Raw genomic sequence first — 23,978 nt, 5'->3', positions numbered from 1 at the left:
AATATAATAAAAAGATGCTTTGACTTTTCAAAGAGGACAACTAATTTCGGACATGTAAAAAGAAAAAAATAGACTACTCATTAGAGACGGAGGGAGTATATATTATAGTTGGGTGGACTAAATCATGCAGAGAATGATATATAGTTGCTTTGGTTAAATTTTGATTCTAGAATGAAGATTTTATTCATTATCGGTGGGAAATATTCCCCAATAGTGAGAATGAGCAAGAAGAGAAAGAGGGAGTGATCTTTTTACAAGGGAGAGAGAATGAGAGAATGACGTTAACGTCGTTATAGTATAGTGAATTTTTTATATTTTAAAATGGTATAATTTTCAAATTTTGTTAAAATTTTTTAACTAAAAACAATGCAGTTTTTAAATTTTCCTTACAAAGTTGAGGTGACACTGACAATAGTGTCAATATGAAATAAATTTAACTTAGAATAATTAGATGAGATTTAACTTAGATCACCTCCATTTTGAGAAGTCATTGGTGTCCCAATCATCACCTTCTCCGTGAATTCTTTCTTCCTTTTTCCGCTCGAATTCTCTTGACCCAAACTAGGCGTAAACACTCTATTCTTTTTCTTTCTTTTACGATATGAACAAAATTAACCTTCCAAAAAAAAATTTATGGACAAAATTATTAAAAAAAAAAAAAAAAAAAAAAATTCTTCTATCGTATAACTTTATTTTCTTCTCAATTTTTTTAACGGACACCAATTTTACTTGAAAAAAAAAAAGGAAAAGAAAGAAAGAACCGCGTCGCACTCGAATACTCCCCTGGTATACAGTCCCAAAATGTACGTCACTACCTTTCACTCTCTCTCTCCAGAATAAAACCTCAGCAACCTTTCAAAGTCCAAACCTCTCTCTCTCCTCCTCTCCTCTTTCTCTCTCTGTAATCTGATCAGAAATGAAGAAGCTATACCACAAAGGCGCTGTCCACCCATCACCGCCACTCATCTCCGATCACTTAGCTTTTTTGCCGGCGACGATCTTGACCCTCACGGCGGTGCTCTCCCCGGAAGACAGAGAAGTCCTCGCTTACCTTATCTCTTGCTCCTCCAGCAACTTTTCCGGCAATCAGAAGAATACCCAGAAGACTACCGCTACCGGCGGTGGAAGAGGCGGTGGCGGTGACCACCCACCTTCGTTCAACTGCAGCTGTTTCAGGTGTTACACGAGTTACTGGGTCAGGTGGGACTCGTCGCCGAATCGGCAGGTCATACACGAAATAATCGACGCGTTCGAAGATGGGTTGGTTCAGGGGAAGAAGGAGAGAAACAGGAGAGAGAGAAGGAAGAGAGGTTGTAATGGGCCGGACGAGTTGAAGCGGTCTGAGTTGATGAGTTCGGGTAAGGGCAAGTTTACTGAGTCGGAATCGGTGGACAAGGGTGGTGGTGGCGGTGGTGGAGGAGAAGGTTGTGGTGATGATGAGGGAGAGGAAGGTTTTGAGAAAGGGTCAGTGAGGAAGTTTGTTAGTTTCATTGGAGAGAGGATTTGGAGTGTTTGGACCTGATGATTTTGAGGGAAAATATGAAGGAAAAAAAAGAGAAGAAAAGAAAAGAAAAAAGAAAAAAAAGGTGGGTTCTACTTCTCTGTTAAAATTAAGCCTTACAGTTTCTTTAATTTTGGTATTGATCTTTTTCTTTTTCTTGGGAGCTGTATATTACTTAACCCTTTTCTTACAATGAGAAAAAATGGTTAGCTTTGGATGATCTTCCCATGAATTAGTTATCTTCTTAGCATTTGAAACAGCTTTTGTATATATATATATATACACATATATATGTATATCTGTATATGGAATGGAAGAGATTATGGGTTTTTCAGTATAATGATGGGAGTGATATTATCTGTTTAAGAAAATAAATAATTAATGTAAAGTTGCACGAAATTGGTGAAATCTGGTAACATTTAGTTCAAAATTGTTTGATTTAATTTTTTTTTATTTTATAATTTACTTATTTTTTTGGGAACCATCAGCTTCATGTTTACTTTTGTGTTTTAGTTGAATTAGTTTGTGTTCTAGTTGAATAATTACAGTTAATTTATTTTTTGTTTTTTGGATTACGGATGAATTCAGTTACTGAATATGTGAAATGTTGTATATTATGAGGTTTTAAATACCGCATCAGTGAATTTTAACTTCACATGAATCTCTAGAATTTAAAAACATTTTATATCAATTTTATTTTCGAATCTTAATTTCCAATTTTAGAAAACACTTTGTGTAGATTTATATGAAGTCAAACACTTCTCTTAGAGGGAAATTTAAAACAAAAGTAACTTTTGCATTAGTTTGAGAAGAAATTTTATTTTTTATCAAACTCGAATATGCATTTTTCACTTACTATTTACTTTGTACCATAAGCTCTTTATGTTGAGAACTTTTTTAAGTCCAGTCTATTTCCAGGTTGGTCTCAATTATTGGATGCGAGTTATACGTTATCTCACAATTTCTATATCTAGCGAGTGATTGCATGAACTGATTGAAACTCTTTTGATTCGAGGCTAGTGCTATTATTGTGAAAATGACATTATTTTTTAAAAATAAATTAAAATCAAGAGTGATATGATGGGAAGATAAAATGACATTATTTTTTAAAAATAAATTAAAATCAAGAGTGATATGATGGGAAGATATTTTTATAAAAGATCTCGTGCACACTTATTTCGAGCACGTAACACTTATTTTGAGAATGCAATATAATAGTTATGTTGAGTCTGCAATACAAATACTCAAGAAAGTAATGTTATCATTTCGCTCTTTAATTAATTGTGTTGCACATCTTAATACATTTTCAATATAAGTGTGTGCATCACAATACAACACGTTTATCGTTTTAGTAGAGGATTTGGACTTACACATACATGCACAAATGTAAAATATATCATGTTGGGTTTAATTTTCTTAGAATTTTTTTTTTTGTTTTGTGAGAGCTAAAAATCAAAATTCTATATAAAAATAAAAGGCATGTTTAGTTTGTAAATTTAAAAACAATGTTCAAAATTTCTAAAATAAAAAATTATTTTCAGACTTTTGGAAATAAGTCTTTTTATATTAGAAATTTTAAAAATAATTATTAAAAAATTAAACAAGCACAGTTTTATACAATTTTTTTAATTAAATTTTTTTTTTTTTTTTTTAAAAGTGGTTATATATATATATATATATATATATGTTTCATGTCACTTGAAATTAATTAATATTTTTATTTAATGTAGGGGTGTAGTAGCTTGTCCAACTTTTGTCATATTGCCGGGGATTGGTGAGACATGAATGTACGGTAAATGCAACTAGTGAACTGGGATTTATGAAGAAAGAAAAGAATGGGTATATTGGTAAATTACAATGGGTGGGTATTGTTGGAGATAACGAGGGCGGCAAAAGTAAGCTTCGATTAAAGCAAAGGAGCCGAAAGACCCCACTAATGACTCCCCAGTCCACTTGTATCTTCGTTGTCTCGCACACTCTTTTTTGTTCTTCCTGTTTTTTGTCCAACTCTTTGTTTGGACGATTTTACCCTTTCCTAACACACCCAACATCTATACTTATTTCGGTCATCAAAGCTTCTCGTTTTTGGTTGAGGGAAAGAAGAAGGGTGTGGGATGGAAGATAGGAGTCTGAATTCTTTTATGTAATTTTTTTTTAGCATAATTTAATTTTTTTTAGCACATTAAATTTGGTTGAAAGTAATTAGATTTAATATTTCAAGAACAAATTTAATTATTTTGAGCTCATCTATGCACGATAGAATTCAAATTCGATAAAATAACCTTTCATTATTAGATAAAAGAAATAGGAAGAGTGAAGCGTTGAACCAATTGGAAGGTCCACAACTTAAATTCCATTCTTAAGTGAAATGGGTATGGGTTAAGCCGAGCCTACCATTATATTCGATTAATGAAAAACTGACAAATCAGGTTATGGAGAGTATTTTTTATTAGATGATATGACCAATTTAATTGCATGGTGAATATTCAGTTGACAGCATATCAATGATATTGCATGCCCGGTTTATCTAATATCCTCTTTGAGAAGGTGAAATAATTATATATATTAGATAAAATAAAAAATACAAAAACTTTGTCACTCTTATTAGGTGTATTAATTTAAATAATTAAGAGTTGAGTGATAAAATGACAATAGAAATTTGTTGGAGCACGTCAAAACAACTAGTCATGAATAGACTTCTCATCTTTATGATGCAGTGTCACTTTGTTATAAAAAGTTTAGACATTTTAGTTAGTATGGTGAGATGAAGATTAATTAATTAATTAATTAAGTTGGTTAACTTAAAACTCAGAATTATTATTTAAAAATTGCGACACATGAGACATGCAACACCTCTTTGTTCAGTGATGGTGGGTGTTTGGGTAATTTAGTCAAATAAAGAACATGTATCTTTTTTATTATTATTATTATTATTATTTTTAATTTCTTCCTTGTCTTTATCCCTTTGGCTTTAATATAATACTCATCAATTTTAGCAACAATATCATAAAGTAATAGTAAATAATTTAAGTTGGGTATCTTAGCATGCGCATTTGCTTACTTTATGCTGGGCTAGTGAAAATACAAATAGGAGACAAAAGGCTCAAGTCTCCGTAACCCTCCTTGTATGAATAAAAATAATCATGCATGCCCATCTACCATTGAAGAAGGTATTGGGTGCCCCGCGTATCGTGTACGTGTGTATTTTACATATTTGGCACATTCAATATTTATTTTTACCATTTACACTATAAAGGTATCCATATGAAATTAGAGGGTTAAAAAAAAAAAAAAAAAAAAACCATCCATACGCACATCACCATACACTTGAAAAAGGTATTGGGTGTTTGACGTATCGTGCATTGGCTCATTCGAGTTATATATATATGTATTCTACATACTCAGGCACCATGACTCAGCACACCCAATATCTATTCATACCATTTACACCATAAAGACATCTTTATCAAACTAAGAAAAATTAAGGCATCCATACGTACATCACCAAACACTTGTTGTTTCGGCACTTCTTATTTTATCAAGAGTAATTATGATATTGTACTTGGAATCACCAAATCAATTTAAATTTAAAATTAAAACAAATTTAGTTTAAACTTTGAACTAAATTTTTCAAAAAGTTAATTCATTACTTCTAAACATAACACTTAAAATGAAAAAGAAAGAAAAAATAATTCACCTTATATTTTATTATAAAAAAATATTCACATCTGATTTGGGCTAAGTATCACTATTTTTACTTTTTGTTGTATTTTTATATAAAAGTAATATTTATTTATTTATACAACGTGAATACAACCTTCCAGGAAACATGTTGGTGCAGTAGAACCCTCTTTTATTAATTTTTAATCAAATACTAAATTGATGTAGAGATAAATATTAAGAGAGTATCTATGCTTTTGACCACCATCCTGAGTTGAAAGTTTGATGGGATTCTTATATATATATGTATATAGTAATATACTCAATTTAGTATGGGTATGCAATAATGCACATGTATAGGAATGCTTAGGTTTTTTTTATTTTTATTTTTTTATAGTACGTGTGTCGAGTTCACAATATACGCATCATTTAAGTCAGAATTGAGGTTTGAAAATGAGACCCTGAGGTTTGAAAATGAGACCTTAAGGGTTTACTTTCTAAATCTCTGTCAACATCGCTACGTCACTGAAGACGTAATGCTTAGATTAATTGTGTAGTCTAAATTTGGGATCTTGTATTATTATTATTACATACTTATAAGGTATGATAGATATGCACATGTTTCCTCGAATGTATGTTTTCATATGAATTCTGTACTTAAAACTATGTGAGAGGAGAATCATGGAAAGCATGGTTAAAATGACTACTACAATTTTAGCAATATATATCCTTGTCAGAGTCTATGAGTAGAGAGAAGAAGAATCTTCTTTCTAAATGGTTTAATATCATTAAATTGAGCTACTTTTTTCTGTTTTGTCAAAAGGGGTTGTACCATTAAATTTAGCTTCTTTTTGGATCTTTAATGTATTAAGTAACTTATTGGGTCACATGGAATAATGAACCTACATCATTACATGGTATGAATTCAAGAGATAATGGTGGGGGAGTCTTCATGATAAATTCTTGTGGACGGGTCAAATTTGTGATTTTTAGTTTATTTAATCAAAAGAATAAACCAATTAAATAATGCGACAAAAAATAACCAATTCCCGCCTGAAGAATTTCTATGGGGTAAAAATTCATTACATAGCCCTGGTCAATCACTATTTAATATTTAAATTAGGTTTATTATTATTATTTTTTTTTGGAGAACTCGAATCTCCTCGTGTAGGAGGTTTGTATGCTCATCTTGTGTTCAAAAAAGTTATTTAACACATTACATCAAAAATACAATATATTACACCTTATAGCAACGCTATAACATTATTAAATCGAAAATTCAACACATTTACATGATTATTGTATTGTCGATTTAGAATTGTTGAATTTAAGATGTAAAGTTGTTACATTAGACACATGACAGGTACATGACAAAAATGACATAGAAAAGGATCTTTATGTTGCATCTGGCTTAGGCTTACACCCAAGTCTTCAATTACAATAAAAATTAATATAATTGGTGACATACATTTAGCCTTCGTTTGTTTCGATGTAAAATATTATTTTTAGAAAATATTTTTCTTTTTCAGGTAAAATATTCTTTTATTTTTACCTTGATAGTGTTTAACAAAGGTCTACGTTGAGGTTGAGGTTAAGTTTATCGGGCGGACATTTAAAATAACTTGCCGAAAATTAATGAATAAGTTATTTTTGTTAAATTTTAATTTTTTTTTTCTTCGTAAATATTTTACGACAACCAAATATCAGAAAATAAAAAAAATATTTTTGAAAAATATTTTACATCCAAACAAACGGAGCTTTAATTACAATTAATTTAATTAATATGCATTTATTGGATATATATATATATATAGCTTAAAGTCAAAAAAATTGAATTTGACTCTGCTCAACATAACTTTAAGAATGGGCAGGAATGAGTCAACACTATAGTGTTAATACATGCCACACCCAAATGAAGACAAGGCTAGTCCACAACTAGACTGTATAAATGAATTACTAGTCGTATTATTCAGATTATGATTGAAACCTTCCCAAAATCAACCAGGGCTTATTTGACCCGTTAAAACTACTTATCAAAGTACAATTTCTTAATTTAACAATAATTCTGTATGTGTGTGCACATGTATTTTTTCAAGTTCGATACGTGACTCGTATCGATCAGTTTACATTGACTTTATCTAAGTCCGTTATCTCGCAACCGCGACCTTAACCGATACTGCGAATCATGAATTATATATATATATATATATATATATAACACCACCTATTGATTAGCCCACTCTTATGCTTATTCTTTTACAAAAAGACTAATGATACTTCGATTCGATAAAATTGAAAATGTATGATCAATGAGCATTGATGGCATGATCTCTCTTTTTTAAAATGGAAGTTGAGTCTTCGAGCACTGCTACGATTAATATTATATATTTGTGTGTACTATTTGTAATATTCAAATTTTCATAAATTACTTTGTAGTATTTACATCAGGATGTGGTTCTGAATTGGGTTTTCTAAATTTTTTCGAAGAAATTATGTATTATGTTTCTCATGCCTAAAATTATATATATAATTTGAAAATGGTCACACAGACCAATGATAATTTAATAATTTAGAGTATATCTGGGAATGTTTAAGGTGAAAAAATTGGAAACTGACTAGGCCAAACAAACCTTTATGAACGAGTCAACTATAGTGGGGGGTTACCCAAGTAAACTGCAAATGACTTGGGCTTTTGTTGCATAGTAGGGTCCATATCAGAGAGTGATTTTTTGTGGCTTGTTTGACCCGCCAATACGACTTTTCACTGATCTCAAGTACAAATTTCTTGATTTAATTATCGAAAAAGATGGTACAAATTCTTGATTTATGACCAAAGCTCATGTTGACCAGATCAATGCACTTCTTGTGCACATCGTTTCCAAGAAATATTTGGTGATCTTTGTAATCCATGAGAGAAGATAACGCAAATAGTAGATTAATTTAATTTGACTTTATTTAAAGTAGGTCGCTTATAAGGTTGAATTTTTGTCTGATTATTCAAAAATTTAAATTATTAAATAGTATTACATACTCACCCATATATTTGATGTGATCCCTTGGGACATCTTTGACAAGGTTCGAGTGTGGAGGAGAGGATCTAATCCAAAATTTGCAATCCCCTTTTAAACTTGGCCATAAAATTCCTTTGCCAATTAATTATTAAGTGGGAGATTATTCTCATTTTATCAGAATAAAATGAGCCCATTTGAACAGTACCATACACTTTCCTTCCATTAATAGATGCTGTTGAAGTTTTGGATTTTACTGGGCTAGAGTAGCTAAGATTGAAATTACACTCATCAGACAATAAAGAGTTATGGCCTTCATGTTTGTTGGCTCTTTTATTTCAGATTCCACAAATCACAAGACTTTATGTTTGTCCATTGTTACCCTATAATTCAAGGACATGTCCCATCTGTTTCCATACAACCTTTTTTCTTTTATTTATTTATTTTTTAAAATTTTAATTTTTATGAGTAGGCAATCATTGCTCACACACCACACCATCTCATGTGGGACTAAAATCCTTCTGGGCTACATCACAAATATTTTAATATTTTAGTAACGTATTTCGCAACCGGACCACTGTTCTGCGGGAGAGGATTTTAATCTATCTCATATGGCGGTTGAACATTATAAATATTAAATATCATTATGATAAAATTTGAGCGTACTATGATAAAATATCACAGTATGAGTAGGTAATCACCGCCCACACACCTCACCATACAACATTTTTTCTTTTATTATTATTATTTTTTTTTAAATTTTAATTTTTATGAGTAGGTAATCATCGCCCACACCCCACGCCATCTCATGTGGGACTAAAATCCTCCAACGCTACATGACAATATTTCGTACTTCAGAACAAAACCACTATTCCACAGGAGAGGATTTTAATCCGTCTCATATGGGGTTGAACATTATAAATATTACATATCATTCTGATAAAATTTGAGCATACTATGATAAAACATCATTTATTACATCAATATACAATGTAAAAAACCCAAGGTTGCTTACAGCATACCAGCAAGTCTCACCTGTTGTTCAACAGCTCTTAACAAGTGATCAAATTCAGTCACATAAACACAAAAGTTGGAACAAACAATTTACTCTTCACAATTTTTATTTAACATTCATCATAGTTTTAACTGAAAATAAATATCGTTATGATCAGCTGATTCATACTAGATGCTTGAAATGCCACCAGCAGATCATCGACAAGCCTTACAATTTCCAAATATGCTAACGTTAGATAATGTAAAAGAACATTAAATATATACAAATTATAATTGACTATCTACCCACATGGTGACCTGAAGGACTGAAGACAGTGGTGATATCCATCAGAAGGAGTCAGGCATGTACAGGTATAGGTGAGTTCATGGATACACAGCCTTTCAAGCGGTCAAGGATGATATTTCGGCTGACCAGCCTCGAATGGGAAGTAAGTGGAAGGCCCTCCTTGACACACTCATCATACTTTTCCAAAGCAGAAACAATGCAGCTGAAATCCGGTCGCTTAGAGGGGTTTACTGCCCAGCAGTGCTTTATGAGGTGTGCAAGCGCGGGTTGACAACTGGCCGGCAGCGGTGGTCGTTCGTTCTGTCAAATGATCAAATAAAAGGGAAGTAAGCACACAGACTTTTTCCAAGTTTCAGAACTAACAGAATGCTTTATAAAGTCTGAAGTACAGAAAATGGATGATCAGCAATGCGAAAATGGTCAATTCTATACAAAGGAATGATCCATGATACAAGCTAAATATATCTTTCTCATATGTGATCAAGCTCAGGTGAATGTTTCATGTATTTCTACATAATTTTAGCTCATATCTTGATCGCCATCTTGCGATGCTGTGATGCTACAAAGGGTCTGTATATTATCATCAAAACACTATTCTGTTTCATATTTGGTAAAACCATTGTTTTGTGACTAACCACGGTTGTCTTGACCTGATGTATGCAGTGCCACTACAAAGTGCATAATCATCGAATCTATATTACCCATAAGGAAGGGAAGAAAGGGGACCGGGAGAATTTTAAAATTGAGTTCTGAGTTGCATGAAAACCGGAACCTTTTTGCTCTATAATGTGGTTAATCAAATAAGCATCACTTCTGTTATAAAAGGCGCTGTAACAGGTGCACTTGGCTAAAAATTAAAAAACCTTGGTCTGCTTCTTATGAGTGTGCACTGTGCACGTCGTGTGGTGCTTGGAATTTTGTGGAAGGGAATTGTAGGGTGGGTTCCTCCGCTTTTGCTCAATTATACCGTCTATCAGCCTGAAGGTCGTGCTCCTGAATAATGGTTTGGCGTGCCAAGGAACAATATGTAATGTAGATTCCTGAGCAGGAACTTTTCATGGCCAAGTACCAAGAAACCAACTTAACAATGTGGTATTAGTTATCAATATGATCCTTCCTACACTTCTGAGTATGATGTGGTATTGGAATTTCTACTCTGTCGTCCTCAACATGGAAAATTTAAGTTTCTCAGAAGGCAAGATCTTAGTATCTATATTAATTCATGTACTAAAACAGAGTTCTTAGTTTGTCTTGCTTCCAACTACACCCTATAGCAATTCAGATAATACATATGAATGTCTGGAGCAACTTACTCTGTTCCCTTTCAATGGAACTCAAGACAAATTCATGTTTGTAGCGCTATACAAGCCCAAGTTTCCTTAACATCCATTTACTTAAATTTACTCCACGATGAGACACACTAAAATTTCTGTTCCAGAATATATATATATATATATATATATATATATAAGTAATTATTTTGCACTCTGTGTGTTCCACCTCATCTGTGTATTTCCCTTTGTTATTTTGGCATCTCCGTGTAGCTACATTGCTCCAGGCTCCAGCATGTCTGACAGCTATTTTAAGTTGTCCTCTGTACTTATGGGACTCCAATGGCCACAACGGTTTTCCCTGCCTCATCCAATAATAATCAAAACTTGGAGGAAATTGGGAAAAGCAGTGACATCGGGGGTTCTGAAATTTCTCTGATCTCCATTACGAACAGTATCTCTCTCTCCCACTATTGTCTCATTTTTTAACCAACTTGGACATCTTGGGGCTTCCATTATCCTATCCTACACATGATACCTCTTTCTTTCTAATTTGACTTGGATAAAAAGAACCAACCCCTTCTAACTTTTTCTTGAACCCAAATATGTAATCAGATATTTGGAGCTTTATCATATAGATGCATAGATACCAAAGATTTATATGACTTCGGTTTCTCAAGAAGAGGGCATAGGAATAACCTAAAATTTTGTCTTGTTTTCTTTTGATCAAACAACCATCTGGTTAGTTCAATTATTCTAGAATCAGCTCAACTAAACATTATGTAGTTAATTAAACTTGAGACAATCTTGCTTTTCCACTTGGCCTTCCCGAGGCCAATGGATGATTTAGCGTATTGTTCACTTTAGATTATGTTGCACCACTCTGCCGTTGGCTATGAATCTATGATTGATTAATGGAGAGGCTTAGAAATTCAAGTTATAAGAAATCTAGAAGGAGCAAAAAAAATAAAAAGAGAGTTGTTAAAAAAACTGTCCAAGGTATAAATTACTCCAAAGAGCAGAGAGAAACACATATCAAAATTTCAGATAAGCAAATAAAATTCAAAATTTTTTTTCCCATTTCTTTCTGATAATTAGAATTTATATACGTTCCCATCAAAAGGAAGAGTTTGCATCTTAACAAAGTATTACCTTCTCAGACACCGCAAATGCAGCCTGCACAGGAGTCATTCCCTGAAAGGGTAGCAGAGCTGTTGTGAGCTCCCATAGCACAATTCCAAAACTATACACATCAACTTTCCGAGTATAAGGTTTCCCCTTGATCATCTCTGGTGCCATCCAACGATAAGTTCCCGTGTTTCCTTTAGATTCTCGGCATTGTGTTTCTAGACAGGATGTACCAAAATCTGCCACCTTAACCCGCATGTCATCATTTAGAAGCAAGTTATTTGATTTGAGATCCCTGTGGATCACCCCTTGTGAATGAAGATACTCCATTCCCCGTGATATATCAAGGGCTAGCCTTAGAATTGTTTCTGTGGAAAGTGAGTATGGCTCTTTCTTGTTGAGATACATTCTTAGAGTTCCTTGTGACATGTATTCTGTAATGATGCAGTACACAGGAGGCTTTTTGCAAGCTGCAATGAACTGTAGATAAAAAAGGGATTATCACAAACTCAACCACATAAGGTACTGATATTCAAAAATTGTTCATTATACTATAGAAATTGTGAAATATGGACACCTTCAATGTCAAATGACATGTCAAGGTATTCTCTAATCAAAATAACATACAAGCCCACTAGCAATTAATCTCAAGAAGTATACATACGCAATGAGAAAAAGGTATTACAGATTCATAGAAATGTCTGATAATAAACTGAAAATGCTGAATCTAGTGTCCCCTGTATCAATCAGGCTAAAAGAAATACAGTAGAAGACAGATGTTGATTTTAAAATTTATAAATATAAAAGAACTGGATAAAATGAATAAGAATGTCCTGTGCAAAATGAGTGAGTGTCGAACAAACAAGTTAAAAAATAAAGTATCAAACAAACTGAAATCCCAAAAACCTTGTATTAACATACAATTCTGTTGATTGCTAGAAAGATGGAGGAACACTATAAAATAAATAATCTTACAACAATGTTAAAAAATCATAGTTATTGTTGTAAAATTCCAAATTTTCTTCTGTGTTTTTTCCTGAAGGGGTCACCGACTCACCAATTGAGGACAAGATGAGGAAAATTCATTTAACACGGTATGTTCATGTGCAACTAAGATTAATAAAATGCATCCTTGAATGGAGTTTCTGAGTTGCACATGAACATACCATAACAGAAAACGCAATAAGAATTAATTTTAGCTCAAATCTCGATTGCCATCTTATATGCCAGAATTGACAATATTATAGATTAATGAAGTACATGGCCCTGTAATAGAAAACGCAATAAGACTACTATTGGAATAATAGACTAGAAGAACACTTTCATCATTTTGAGAGACAAATTTTTCTACATTTTTTCCATCTCTTAGGAGATAACATTTAATCCGAAAGACTGAAATATTTCAAATTACAATTTATAAAGAATCATGTTTGTGTTAGGTCTAGGATAAGCATGATTCAGAGTAAGATATGTTGTGTAACTTCCTATGCCCAAAATATTTAGCTAGACCACGGGTCCACAACTGTGACACAAATGTAAACCTAGAAAAGTCATAAACCATAACCATCATATACCTCTTACAACTAATACTTCCAATTTTGTTGCACAAATTTGATCCATATGAATTGACTCTATAGGTTTGGAATTAATAATTGGCATGGTCCACAAACTTCGTTGCAAATATGTGAGGAACCAGAATGAATCCTGTAGCAAATATTATAGTTTTTAATCCCTGCACCATACACTTTTCTACCTTATTAACCACTAAACAATTCTTTTCAGTAAAGCGAACTTTTAATTCATAATCACAGATTTGCCTAACACTAAAAAGACTTTCATTAACCACGACGTAGAACTCTGGAATCAATCCACAACCTAGCTCCCATCTCCACTCACATGTCTTAAAACAACCAATTAAAGTATCTTCTCTTCTTTTTTTATTGTGAGATTGAGATATGGTATCGAACTGAACCAATTTGGAAATATCATCATCCGAAGACTGTTGTTTGGGTACTAAACCATTCATCTCATATAGCATGATCATGGGAATTTTTATCAATTCGAAACATCTTATCTATCTCTTTGAAGCTAAAGGTCAGAAAGGATTAGTTTATGTGATTTCAAAGTATTTGAGTTGGATGATTTGTTGAATTGAGTCCAATTAAAAAATTTATATTTTTCTAAAACTGTTAAATTTGTTGATAGTTATGAATTATCAAAACATAACAATGCTTAAATTTTCCATGTTAGAGACACATACTTACAAACCAATACCATAACTGACAAAACAAAACAATACCTAAGCATAAAAACATACTTAATTCATTCATTCTAACCAGTGCATGAAATCTAACCTGCACAATATTGGGATGATAGAGACGAGAAAGAAAGGCAACTTCAGACTTAAATTGCTGTTCAAGCAAAACTCTAGTCTCGTCCTTATGTGTTGGAATCCTCACCATTTTCACTGCAACTGCCCTCTGCTTGTAAATTCCCCGATAAATTCGACTATGCGCTCCCGAAGCAAACTTGTTACCAATAAAGAGCTGAGAAAGATCAGCAGTCCACTCCTCTTGATCCTCTGTTGATGCTTCCCAAGTCTCAACATTTTCAGAATCCAAAATCATTGACCATGACTCCAAACTATCAAATCTCCTCCTTTCCATGTTCTCCATATCAGAATTCAATTGGGTTCTCGAGGAGGAAGGGATTTGTAAAGATTTGTTCTTAGACTTTCGAAGTCGAAATGGATTAAAACATGAGATTGCCATTGGAATTCTAGTGTACTTGATGAACTCTTTTTCTGACGAGTCTATGAAATTGCAAACCAAGAGTGTCAAAACACACAGTCAAAAGGAGCTTTCCTTCTGAATGTGTGAATTGATTTCAGAAAGTGCATGAACTGATTCAGAAACATGGGTTCGAAAGATAAGTACAAAATTGAAATGGGTTTTCATGTATTGATCAAAACGGTGACAGAAACAGACAGAATCCATCAAACCCTAGAGAGAGAAAGTGAATCAATTGACAACTCTCCATTAGAGAAGTTCAGAAAGTGCATGAACTGATTCAGAAACATGGGTTCCAAAGATGAGTACAAAAAAGAAATGGGTTTTCATGTATTGATCAAAAAAATGATAGAAACAGAGAGAATCCATCAAAACCTAGAGAGAGAAAGAGAATCGAGTGACAACCCTCCATTTGAGAGGTTCAGCATTGTCTGTAAAAAGGAACTTATGATGAGTTGAAAAGAGATAAATATTGGTATATTATAGATAAGATAGAAAGGTGGTGAGAAAAATTGGAACCAAATGAAGAATAAATTCATGAAAATGCAGATTTTCCAGAATTATGAGAAGAGAGTTCGTGGGAGTTTCACGGCTTTTTACTAACATCATCAAGAAGAGTAGGTTGTTTGAATTCAAAGCAGAGATTTCAGGGAGGTCCCGTGATTGCTTGGTTCAAAAGTAGAGAGAGAGAGTGTGTTAGAGAGAGAAAGTGCGTGCTTTTTCTACTTGATCCAACTCCTCCTCCTGTGTTGCAATTTGCATCATTGAATGCTAAGTGGTGACAGTGTTAAAAAGTGCAATAGATTAAGGTCTTGAAAACTTTGGATATGCATTAATATATGCCATAACTGTAATATCATTTCATTATTCTTACAATGTAGTCTCGCAAGTGGCATCTGTACACGTGTCAAACTATTACTTCGATGAAAAGGGAATAATTCATTGTGTTTCTATTTAAGTCTATTTTCTCTTTTATTTTACATAAACCTATGCATATTGGTTTTTTTTGATTATTTAATCAAAAGAGAATTTCTGATTATATATATACATATATAGAGTTGTAAATTAGTTGTTCATTAACAACTCCAATTCAGTTCGTCCGGGGTTCAGCTCGGGCTCAGACTTATTATTAAGTAAACGAGCCAAATTCGAATTTTAATTCTAAGCTCATCTAATAAATGAAGTTATAGTAAAAAATATTTGTATTTGGTTTGTATAGGTTTGTGAACAAAAATTCGCTTATGGTCGTATGCGTTCATGAATATAGGCTCATGCAGGACTTGTACCGTTCATCAACATACGATTGCGTAGATTCATATTAGTTCATAAATAAATTAAAAAGATTTTAAACACGAGCTCAAATCAACTCCGAACTTTTCAAAATACTGACGAATCGAGCTTAATTGAGTTCAAATTTTTGGAGTTATACACACACTCTGGGTGTTGATTATGTTGCCAAATATTCTCAATATCCTATATCACTTCTTTAATAAAGGGTCACACTTTAACTCGATTTACTTTGAACATAAACTCAAAACATTTTCATTTAAAAGTATTTTTTTTATATTATTGTTTACAAGAATTGTATGGAGTAAAACATATATGTATGAAAGAAACATATATAAATAAAGCAACATCAATAGAAATATGTATTTGATTAATTGGTTGAGAGACAGAGAAGTTGGATATTCTCGAGGCATTTTATTCTAGGATCAAGTGATGTAGCACAAATTACCACTATTTTTTTTTTTTTTTTTTTCTAGAGAATGCATGTATTATTCTCCATATTTGTTTTAGTGAGGAATCAAATATAAGGTGTGACACAAATGGAATATTTTGCTAAAAGGGTCCACCACCATATGTTTGTCTTGTTATTTGCAAATCCAATAAATGCAGTTCCATTTTAGAAAAATAAAAATAAATAAATAAATGCTGTTGTTCCATCACGCACAAGTTGGGTTGTGTTGTCTTTGTTTTCCATGCTGGACTAGATAGAGTTGAGGAGTCTGAGTACCCAGTTGCTATTTAATGGGTCAAATCAGATGTGTTGGGCTCACTAAGCAAGGCCTATTGGGCTAATTGTTTATCTCCCTGAAAGCCCACCAAATCCTAGCTCTTAAAGTTGTTATAAGAATGTTTTGGAACACAGCCAACAGAAATTTTTGGGCATTGTTCAGTTCAATCTGGGCTGAGTCCAAGGATTTTAAACACTACTAATTTGGGCTTAAAACTGGTAAGGCCTAACTGAACATAACTTGCACCACACTTGAAATGAACATAAATCGAACTAACCAAAGGGCTTTTGGCCCAATGGTATAACCTCCCCATCTTTAAAAAAGAGGGGTGGAGTTTGAGCCCCGGCACGGGCAAAAAAGTGTATGTCCGTGTTTACTTTACCATCCAAAAAAAAAAAAAAAAAAAACATACATCGAACTAAATGTGAATTCCACCAATGGGCCATTTAGTTCAATGATATTACTTCCTTACACTTGTCAAGGGAGGGTTCTGGTATTTGCATGCCAGGCAATGTGTGTGTGAATACTTACATGATAAATTGATAGAGAAATATATATATATATATATATATATATATATATATATATATATATATTTTGCTAAATACTTGTTCAAGCATGATTCATTAAGCCAACTTTATCTCAATTTTACTAGTCAAGTAAAGGTCGAGCTAGGACAACTTCGATCAAGTTGAGTTCGGTGGAGCTCGACACATTTTGAATAATTGACCTATATTGGATCCAATCTAATCTAACAACCCGACAAATTATTTATAAATGAATTCATATTTGATTTGTTATTGATCAAATATCTAATTCATTAAAGGTGTAAATTTTTGTCAAAAATAATTATTGACAAGAGATTCCTAAAAAAAAAGAAAAAAAAAAGGAAAAGAAAAAGGCCAAAGAAGACATAAAAAATTAACAAATAAAAAAGAGGAAAAAACATAGAATAAGAAAGAATAGAGCGAGGTAAAAGAAAAAAAAAAACCAAAGTGATTTTTTTTTTTGATAGTATTTATTATAGAATTAGATAATATATTTATAACATGAAAAATAATTCTTGCACCAAATAGTTACAGTGAATTACTAGACCTATTATTTTAATTATCAATTATATAACAAATAAGGAAGTGGAACCCCCCACTTCGTTGTATTCGGTTAGACAATTCACTACAAGTGTTCAGTGTGGGTGTCACTACTCTTATAACATACTGTATATTATATTATATGAGAATTATTATCAAATTAGCTTAATCATAATTTATAGGGTAAAATGCAAAAAACCCCCCATAAACTTTACTCTCTCTCCTAAGAAACCCCCCTGAATTATTTTTTTAACAGAAAACCCCCTAAACTATCCTCATTTTTGCAAAAGAAACCTAGGTGATACTGTTCCGGTAAATTTTTGGCCGTCCTTATGTGCTGTATATTATAAATGGCAATCCTACCCATATATACAAAATACATATGTTATATTATACAATATATATATATATATATATATATATATATATCTTCTCCGGTGACTAAGTTCAAAACCCAAAACCTCGGTGCTGATTTGGGACCTGATTTGGCAAATCAAACCAAATTAATCACAAAATCAACCTTAATTAAATCATTGACGGATTAAATCTCTGGATTTTGCTTTTGTCGTTAATGTTTTTCCTCTCCCGGCAGCCATGGCTACGGGAATCCTACGCCTCTTTGAGTTGTGCACAATTAGTGGGTTTGAATATGTGGGCAAAAAAGTTTTGTTTGGATAATTGAAGGTGATGATGGGTTGGTGTGGGCTGGGAAAAAGCAACAAAGCAGCTTTGGTTTTCAATTAGAGGTGATGATGTTGATTTGGAAAAAAAAACTTGTTTTTTCAATTATTCGTTTGCTTTTGGTACCCTAGAATTGTTAGTTTTTTTTTCTCCAACAATTAATGATAGGCCATCCTCATCTTCTAATAAGCAAACATTGACTTCCAGCAAAATGGTTTATATTGCCCATATAATACGTACGCACGCACGCACCCACGCACACACACACACACAAACTGTCAGAGAATCATTTTGGCATATAATTGAGACTTTGACAACATAGCTTCATCTCACCTACAAAATGAAAGTTAGGAGTTTGAGGTTGGGCTCTCACCGGCAAACCTCACACTCTATGATCGTTGGCGAGAAACTCTAAGCATTAACAAGCAGTGAAAGCCAACCTCAAAATCCATGACCGCCAGCGAGAATCTCAAAGCATCAACAACACAATCGCAGACACAATCACAGCGATCAAACCAGTGAGTCTTATTTCGGTGAACCACAAACAGATAGGCGACAAAGCTTGAGCATCATACAAACATGGCTGACTAATTCGTGAGCATCTTTGGATACCCAACCCGAGAATTTCATTGAATACCCATTTGGTCGACGGAAGTTGGCTGCAGGAGGTTGCGATTGGTTGGTGTCAGCTGTGGGAGAAGGAGAGCGTAGAGAGAGAGAGAACCGTATGGGTAAGGTCGTGTTTGGCAGTAGTTGAGATTGTTTTTGAAACGTCAGCAATAGCAGGTACTAAAACATTAAAACGACAGCATCTCACTAAGGGTATCTTTGTAATCTAACATTTCTGGTGACAGTAGTTTTTTAATTTGTCCTTAACTGCAATTTTTTGATAGTTCAGGGGGGTAATTTTTAATTTAGGGGGGTTTTGTGCAATTGACTGATAGATCAGGGATTTTTTTTGCACTTTACCCTAATTTATATTGGGTTTGTTTAATTAGCTAATTGTTAGATACGGATTAATTGAGTTATTAGATCGGATACAAGCCAGATCCGAATCAAATTTCCATTTACTCTGGCTGAACTCAACCCCCAACCTCCATCTGAAGCAAAAATTATGATGTGGATATATATATTTATATATCATGTAGGATACTCCATATCATTTCGTGTGTCACTCTGTGATAGGCAGAGAGACAATCGAATAATTCCATAAATAGCTACAGTACTTCATATCAAAGGACCCGACCACCGTATTCGAGAATAAATGCAAGACAATGAAAGGCATCCAAACAATCCTTGCATTTAAAAAAAGTTGTATCAAAGGACCAAACCAACACACAAATTTTTGCTAAAATTTATCGTTGGCTTTCAGAATTTAAGATGATAAACTGAAAATATTATTACTAATATACTACAAAAAATATATTTATGTTCATAGATCCTCAAGGGCTAAACACGTGAAAATATAACTTTTGATGCAGGCTCTATGATATATGAGAAAAATGTGAGGCGTCTATATAATTCCTAATAATTGTATAGAGGTTTTATTGAGTTAAACAAGTAATTTTTTTATGGATAAAGTGCAAAAAAATTCTTTGAACTATTGCCTTTTTACAAATAATTATTCTGAACTAAAAACCGCCTTATTATTAATTTGTTGCAATTAAAGACAAACTTATTGCAAAAAACTCTCATTAAATTTGTCATTTCTTATTAAATTTTTTTTATTATCTTTTCTCTTATTTAAATATTAATTATAATATTTTTCTTAATTTTTTTTTATTATTATCAATTTATCAAAAAAAAAAAAAAAGATTTGTAATTACCATTTTCTGAAATGATTAATTTATTATTAAAATTTTATTATTTATAATAAAAAATTTTATACCCAGTTTAAACTTTTTCACAATAGAAAAATACCCTTTTTTTTCATACAATATATTGATGAAAATTTAATTTTATTATTTTAAAATTTTTTACTTAAATTTTTTATTTAAACGATTAATATTAAAAATTAAAGATAAATTTATGCAAATTTAATGGAGAATATGTAATTAAATTAGTATGGATTTTTTTTTTTTTTATAATTTATTTCAAATAAGAAAAATAAATAAGTGTAAATCAATAAGAAATGGCACAATGGTCATTTAATGAAATCTTCATGCAATCTTGCCATTGAGACATTTTGCAACAAAATGTGATAGTTTAGGAATATTATGTACAAAATATAATTCATCAAGAGTTATTTGTAAATTCAAATATAGTTTGATTTTTTTTTGTTTTACGCTTCACCCTTTTTTTTTATTTTACATGGTCTAAGGTTTATTTAGTCTAATTTGCAGGAAAAAAAATTAAGTTTATTGAGTTGAAAACTTGCAAAGTTTATCACCAATTCACCACTCGTTACGTATCTCAAAACCCCAACCACCTTGTTTGCTTGTGTGTGTGTATAACTGTATATATAGGTACGTGTATATTGCTTTTGTGGGTATATGCATGTATATTTTAATGTAAAGTATATGTATTGATCAAGAAAGCCATGCACCAAGCCAAACGAGTTTATTTAATGTTTAATTGTAGGTAGTTAGCTTAAGAAAACAAAAGATGACCCGCCGTCCTTGTACGGGAGATTTGATAGTGATGGGAATAACTTAAATTAATTATCAAAAAAAATTTAAAAAACTTTCCAAATGGAGTCTTCTGTACTATTCATTCATCTTAACAAATAGGAGCAAATTTCAGTAATACTCCTCTAAGGTCGTCCTAATATCAAGTAAAAACAAACTAATATAATTAATGTCTTAATTATATTGTTGTATATCTAATATTTTATAAGTTTAATTAATTATGTTTTTTTAAATAAATAAAATAAATTTGGTAGATAAAAAATATACGAAGTTGAAAGTAGGGATGGCAAAATATCCTGCACTGTCGGTTACCCGCCCCATTTAGAACGGTTAAGGGGGTCATTAACAAATGGCTTTGGGCGGCGGGGATGAGAAAAGGTCACCCGGCCCGCCTTGCCCCGTTTATAGTGATAAATTATAATTTTGTTCTTATACTTTATTTTATATTCAATAATATTAGGTATATATTAAGCAAATTCTAGTTTATTCTATTCCAATCACTAAATATTCTTTTGTATTATTTTTATTTGAGAAATTCTATGTACTATTTTGATGTTTCAACAATAATTTTAGTCTTAAATTTCAATTGAGAAGTTGAATATTGTTTTTATCTGCATAAAAAAAAAATATCATCGTAGTTGAAAATTTGTTTTATTATTTACTTTCGTTAAAATCATATTACAATTACGAAAATAATATATAAAACCCGCCCTGCCTCACCCCACACTGTTTAATAAATAATTTTGGGGTGGTGATGGGGGTAGCTAGATGACGTTTTCCACCTCAAACCGTCCCCTTGCCATCCCTAGTTGGAAGGGTTGAGAAAATGTGTGTTTTTATTTTTGTGTTAAATCATATGCAAAAGATTACAGGTGCCATGAACATCAAACTAGGATATAACATTTTCACTTTTCACAGAGTGATTATTGTTCTACAATTAGGTTGTGTTTGGCAGATTGAAATTGGAATTGGTGAAAATGAAGAAAATTTTGATTCAATTAATAACAGAAAATGGAATATGAGTAACAGAAAGAAAATCAATGAAATACAAAAAGACAGAATATAAACTATAAACTTTGAATTGAACTTTGAAGAACCTTGATTTGAAACTTACAACTTTGATTACAAACTTGTTCTGAGCTAAGCTCCTTGGAGAATAAAAATTAAAATTACAATTTGTCTGAATAATTGAAATGAAACTGAAAAACAGAGTTTAAAACTTTCTTCTACCTTGTTGAGAGTAGCATGAGAAGCTGTTATTTATAGGGCTCCGGGGAGCCTTGGAGAGCTTTGGATTCCTTCAAGATAAGGTAAGTACAGGTTATTGCTGACGACCATGTGCACTAGCTGAATTGAAGTGACTGAAAGATGGCTGATTACTACCATGTGCACTGAAGGAAGAACTGTTGTTTACTATACGCATTAAAAGGAGCTTTGGATTCCTCTTTTGATAATGTGATTTGAAACTCTTGTCTGCCATGAGCACCGAAAGGGGTCAGAAGGCTGATAATGGAAAACTGTGGACTAACTTTTTTATTGTGGTCTTCTTTTTTTTTTTTTTTTTTTTTTTTTTTTGTCGCTTAGTTGCGGCATTGATTGATTGATGTCTGCAAGATGGGGAAGGGTAATAAAGACCCTTTGAGTACTTTTTTACTTGATCTGTTTGCTGACTATACCAAAACAATCATCTTCATTGGCTTGAGCTTCTTCATTGGTTTGGGCCTGATCTAGTTGTGAATCATGGAAGGATGAAGCACCGTCACTCCTATTGGAGCCCATTTGAGAGAAGGCTATGGGATTAACCTGGGCTAAAGCATCCAAAAGGAAAGCTTCATACTCATCTTTGGATCTTATTAAAGAAAGCCTTACTTGGTCTGACTTTTGGATAAGAGGAAAGCTGAGGATTCTCCCAAATTAGAGCAAGAAATTGCCAGGTGTTTGGAAAACCATTCTGAAATGGCTGCTGGAGTAACATCTTTGATTGAAAATTGGTCCCACCATTTAACTTTGAAAATTCTTCCTCGAATACGAAGATTTAAGGGAGAATTGAGAATTTGGAATTGCCATAGAACTATCCATGATAATGCAAAATTTGCAAAAAATAAGAATGATTTTGAAAATTCCAAAAGCTCAGAAGGAGCTTGGAATTTTTCTTGAAAGACTGAAAATCCCTTGGATACAGAATCAAGGAGAATTTCTTTGCAAGGACCAAATAAATGCCACCAGTCAATAAACCATCTGGGGACATCCATGTTGAAGTCAGGAATGGCTATAATCCTGGTTTTGGAAATAAAAGGTATTGTACCAGGCCTCTTGATAATCCCAGTAATTAAAAGTTTGAGGATTACGAGGTTGAGAAAATTGCCTCAGAGCATTGATGTTTTTACCCTAGAGTGCTGAAGTAAGAACTTTCTAAATTGTATAAGTGGTGTAAGATATGAAAGACTCGTCACCAAGTTTTGAATGAGTGCGAATTTTAATAGAATCTGTGTCCACTAAAATAAACTCATAAAATTTTTGTGTTTTTCTAAAATCCGATGTAGGATATTAAAATCCTTTGACAAAATGATTTTGGGAAAGTAAAATTGGATTTTTGTTAAAAAGCTCTTTTCAACCACACAAATGGTTGATGAGTTTGGTTTTTGAAAATAACGAGATTTTTTGGGAGTGGGATTACTTATGTAATATTCATGTTTTTCGCCATTTTTTATTTTTTTTAGAATTTCTGTTGTTGTGAGGACATTTTCGTCTTTTCTCATTTTGCGTACCGGACACTGTGGGGTGTACTGGGTGTGTCTGAGAGTTGGTGGGGCATTTCATTGAGTTCAGGACTCTTTGAAATGTCATTTTGGCATTTTTCTGTTTTTCGAGCCAGAAGGTTCCAGGCCGCTACCGGAATTGTCATACACG

The 23,978-nt window shown here is 32.6% G+C and overlaps 2 protein-coding genes across 2 annotated transcripts; one reads left to right on the top strand and one right to left on the bottom strand.

Annotated features, from left to right (window-relative positions):
• Positions 1-817: 817 nt before the first annotated feature.
• Positions 818-1,841, top strand: LOC132308858 (uncharacterized). The gene has a single exon (XM_059807122.1). It carries the CDS (start codon positions 917-919, stop codon positions 1,520-1,522), a length of 606 nt encoding a protein of 201 aa, XP_059663105.1. The 5' UTR covers positions 818-916; the 3' UTR covers positions 1,523-1,841.
• Positions 1,842-9,259: 7,418 nt separating this feature from the next.
• LOC132308850 (serine/threonine/tyrosine-protein kinase HT1) lies at positions 9,260-15,462 on the bottom strand. The gene is made up of 3 exons (XM_059807109.1): positions 14,223-15,462; positions 11,893-12,348; positions 9,260-9,769 (listed from the first exon to the last, which is right to left on the bottom strand). Exons 1-3 carry the CDS (start codon positions 14,637-14,639, stop codon positions 9,521-9,523), a joined length of 1,122 nt encoding a protein of 373 aa, XP_059663092.1. The 5' UTR covers positions 14,640-15,462; the 3' UTR covers positions 9,260-9,520.
• Positions 15,463-23,978: the final 8,516 nt, after the last annotated feature.

The sequence above is a fragment of the Cornus florida genome, unplaced genomic scaffold (assembly GCF_030987335.1).
Source record: "Cornus florida cultivar Cherokee Brave unplaced genomic scaffold, ASM3098733v1 CherokeeBrave_3.0.0_Hap2_Chr01, whole genome shotgun sequence".
In the NCBI taxonomy this organism is placed as follows: Eukaryota; Viridiplantae; Streptophyta; class Magnoliopsida; order Cornales; family Cornaceae; genus Cornus; species Cornus florida.
This window is presented reverse-complemented; position numbering and strand designations above follow the sequence as displayed.

Bases quoted from the DNA above. Each gene is read 5' to 3' on its own strand.
- LOC132308850 (XM_059807109.1), bottom strand. From the start codon at position 14,639: ATGGCAATCTCATGTTTTAATCCATTTCGACTTCGAAAGTCTAAGAAC. The intron at 12,349-14,222 runs GTTAGATTTCAT...TTTTATCTACAG, and splicing joins ATCATCCCAATATTGTGCAG to TTCATTGCAGCTTGCAAAAA. The intron at 9,770-11,892 runs GTAATACTTTGT...ATCATTTGACAG, and splicing joins CATTTGCGGTGTCTGAGAAG to AACGAACGACCACCGCTGCC.
- LOC132308858 (XM_059807122.1), top strand. From the start codon at position 917: ATGAAGAAGCTATACCACAAAGGCGCTGTCCACCCATCACCGCCACTC.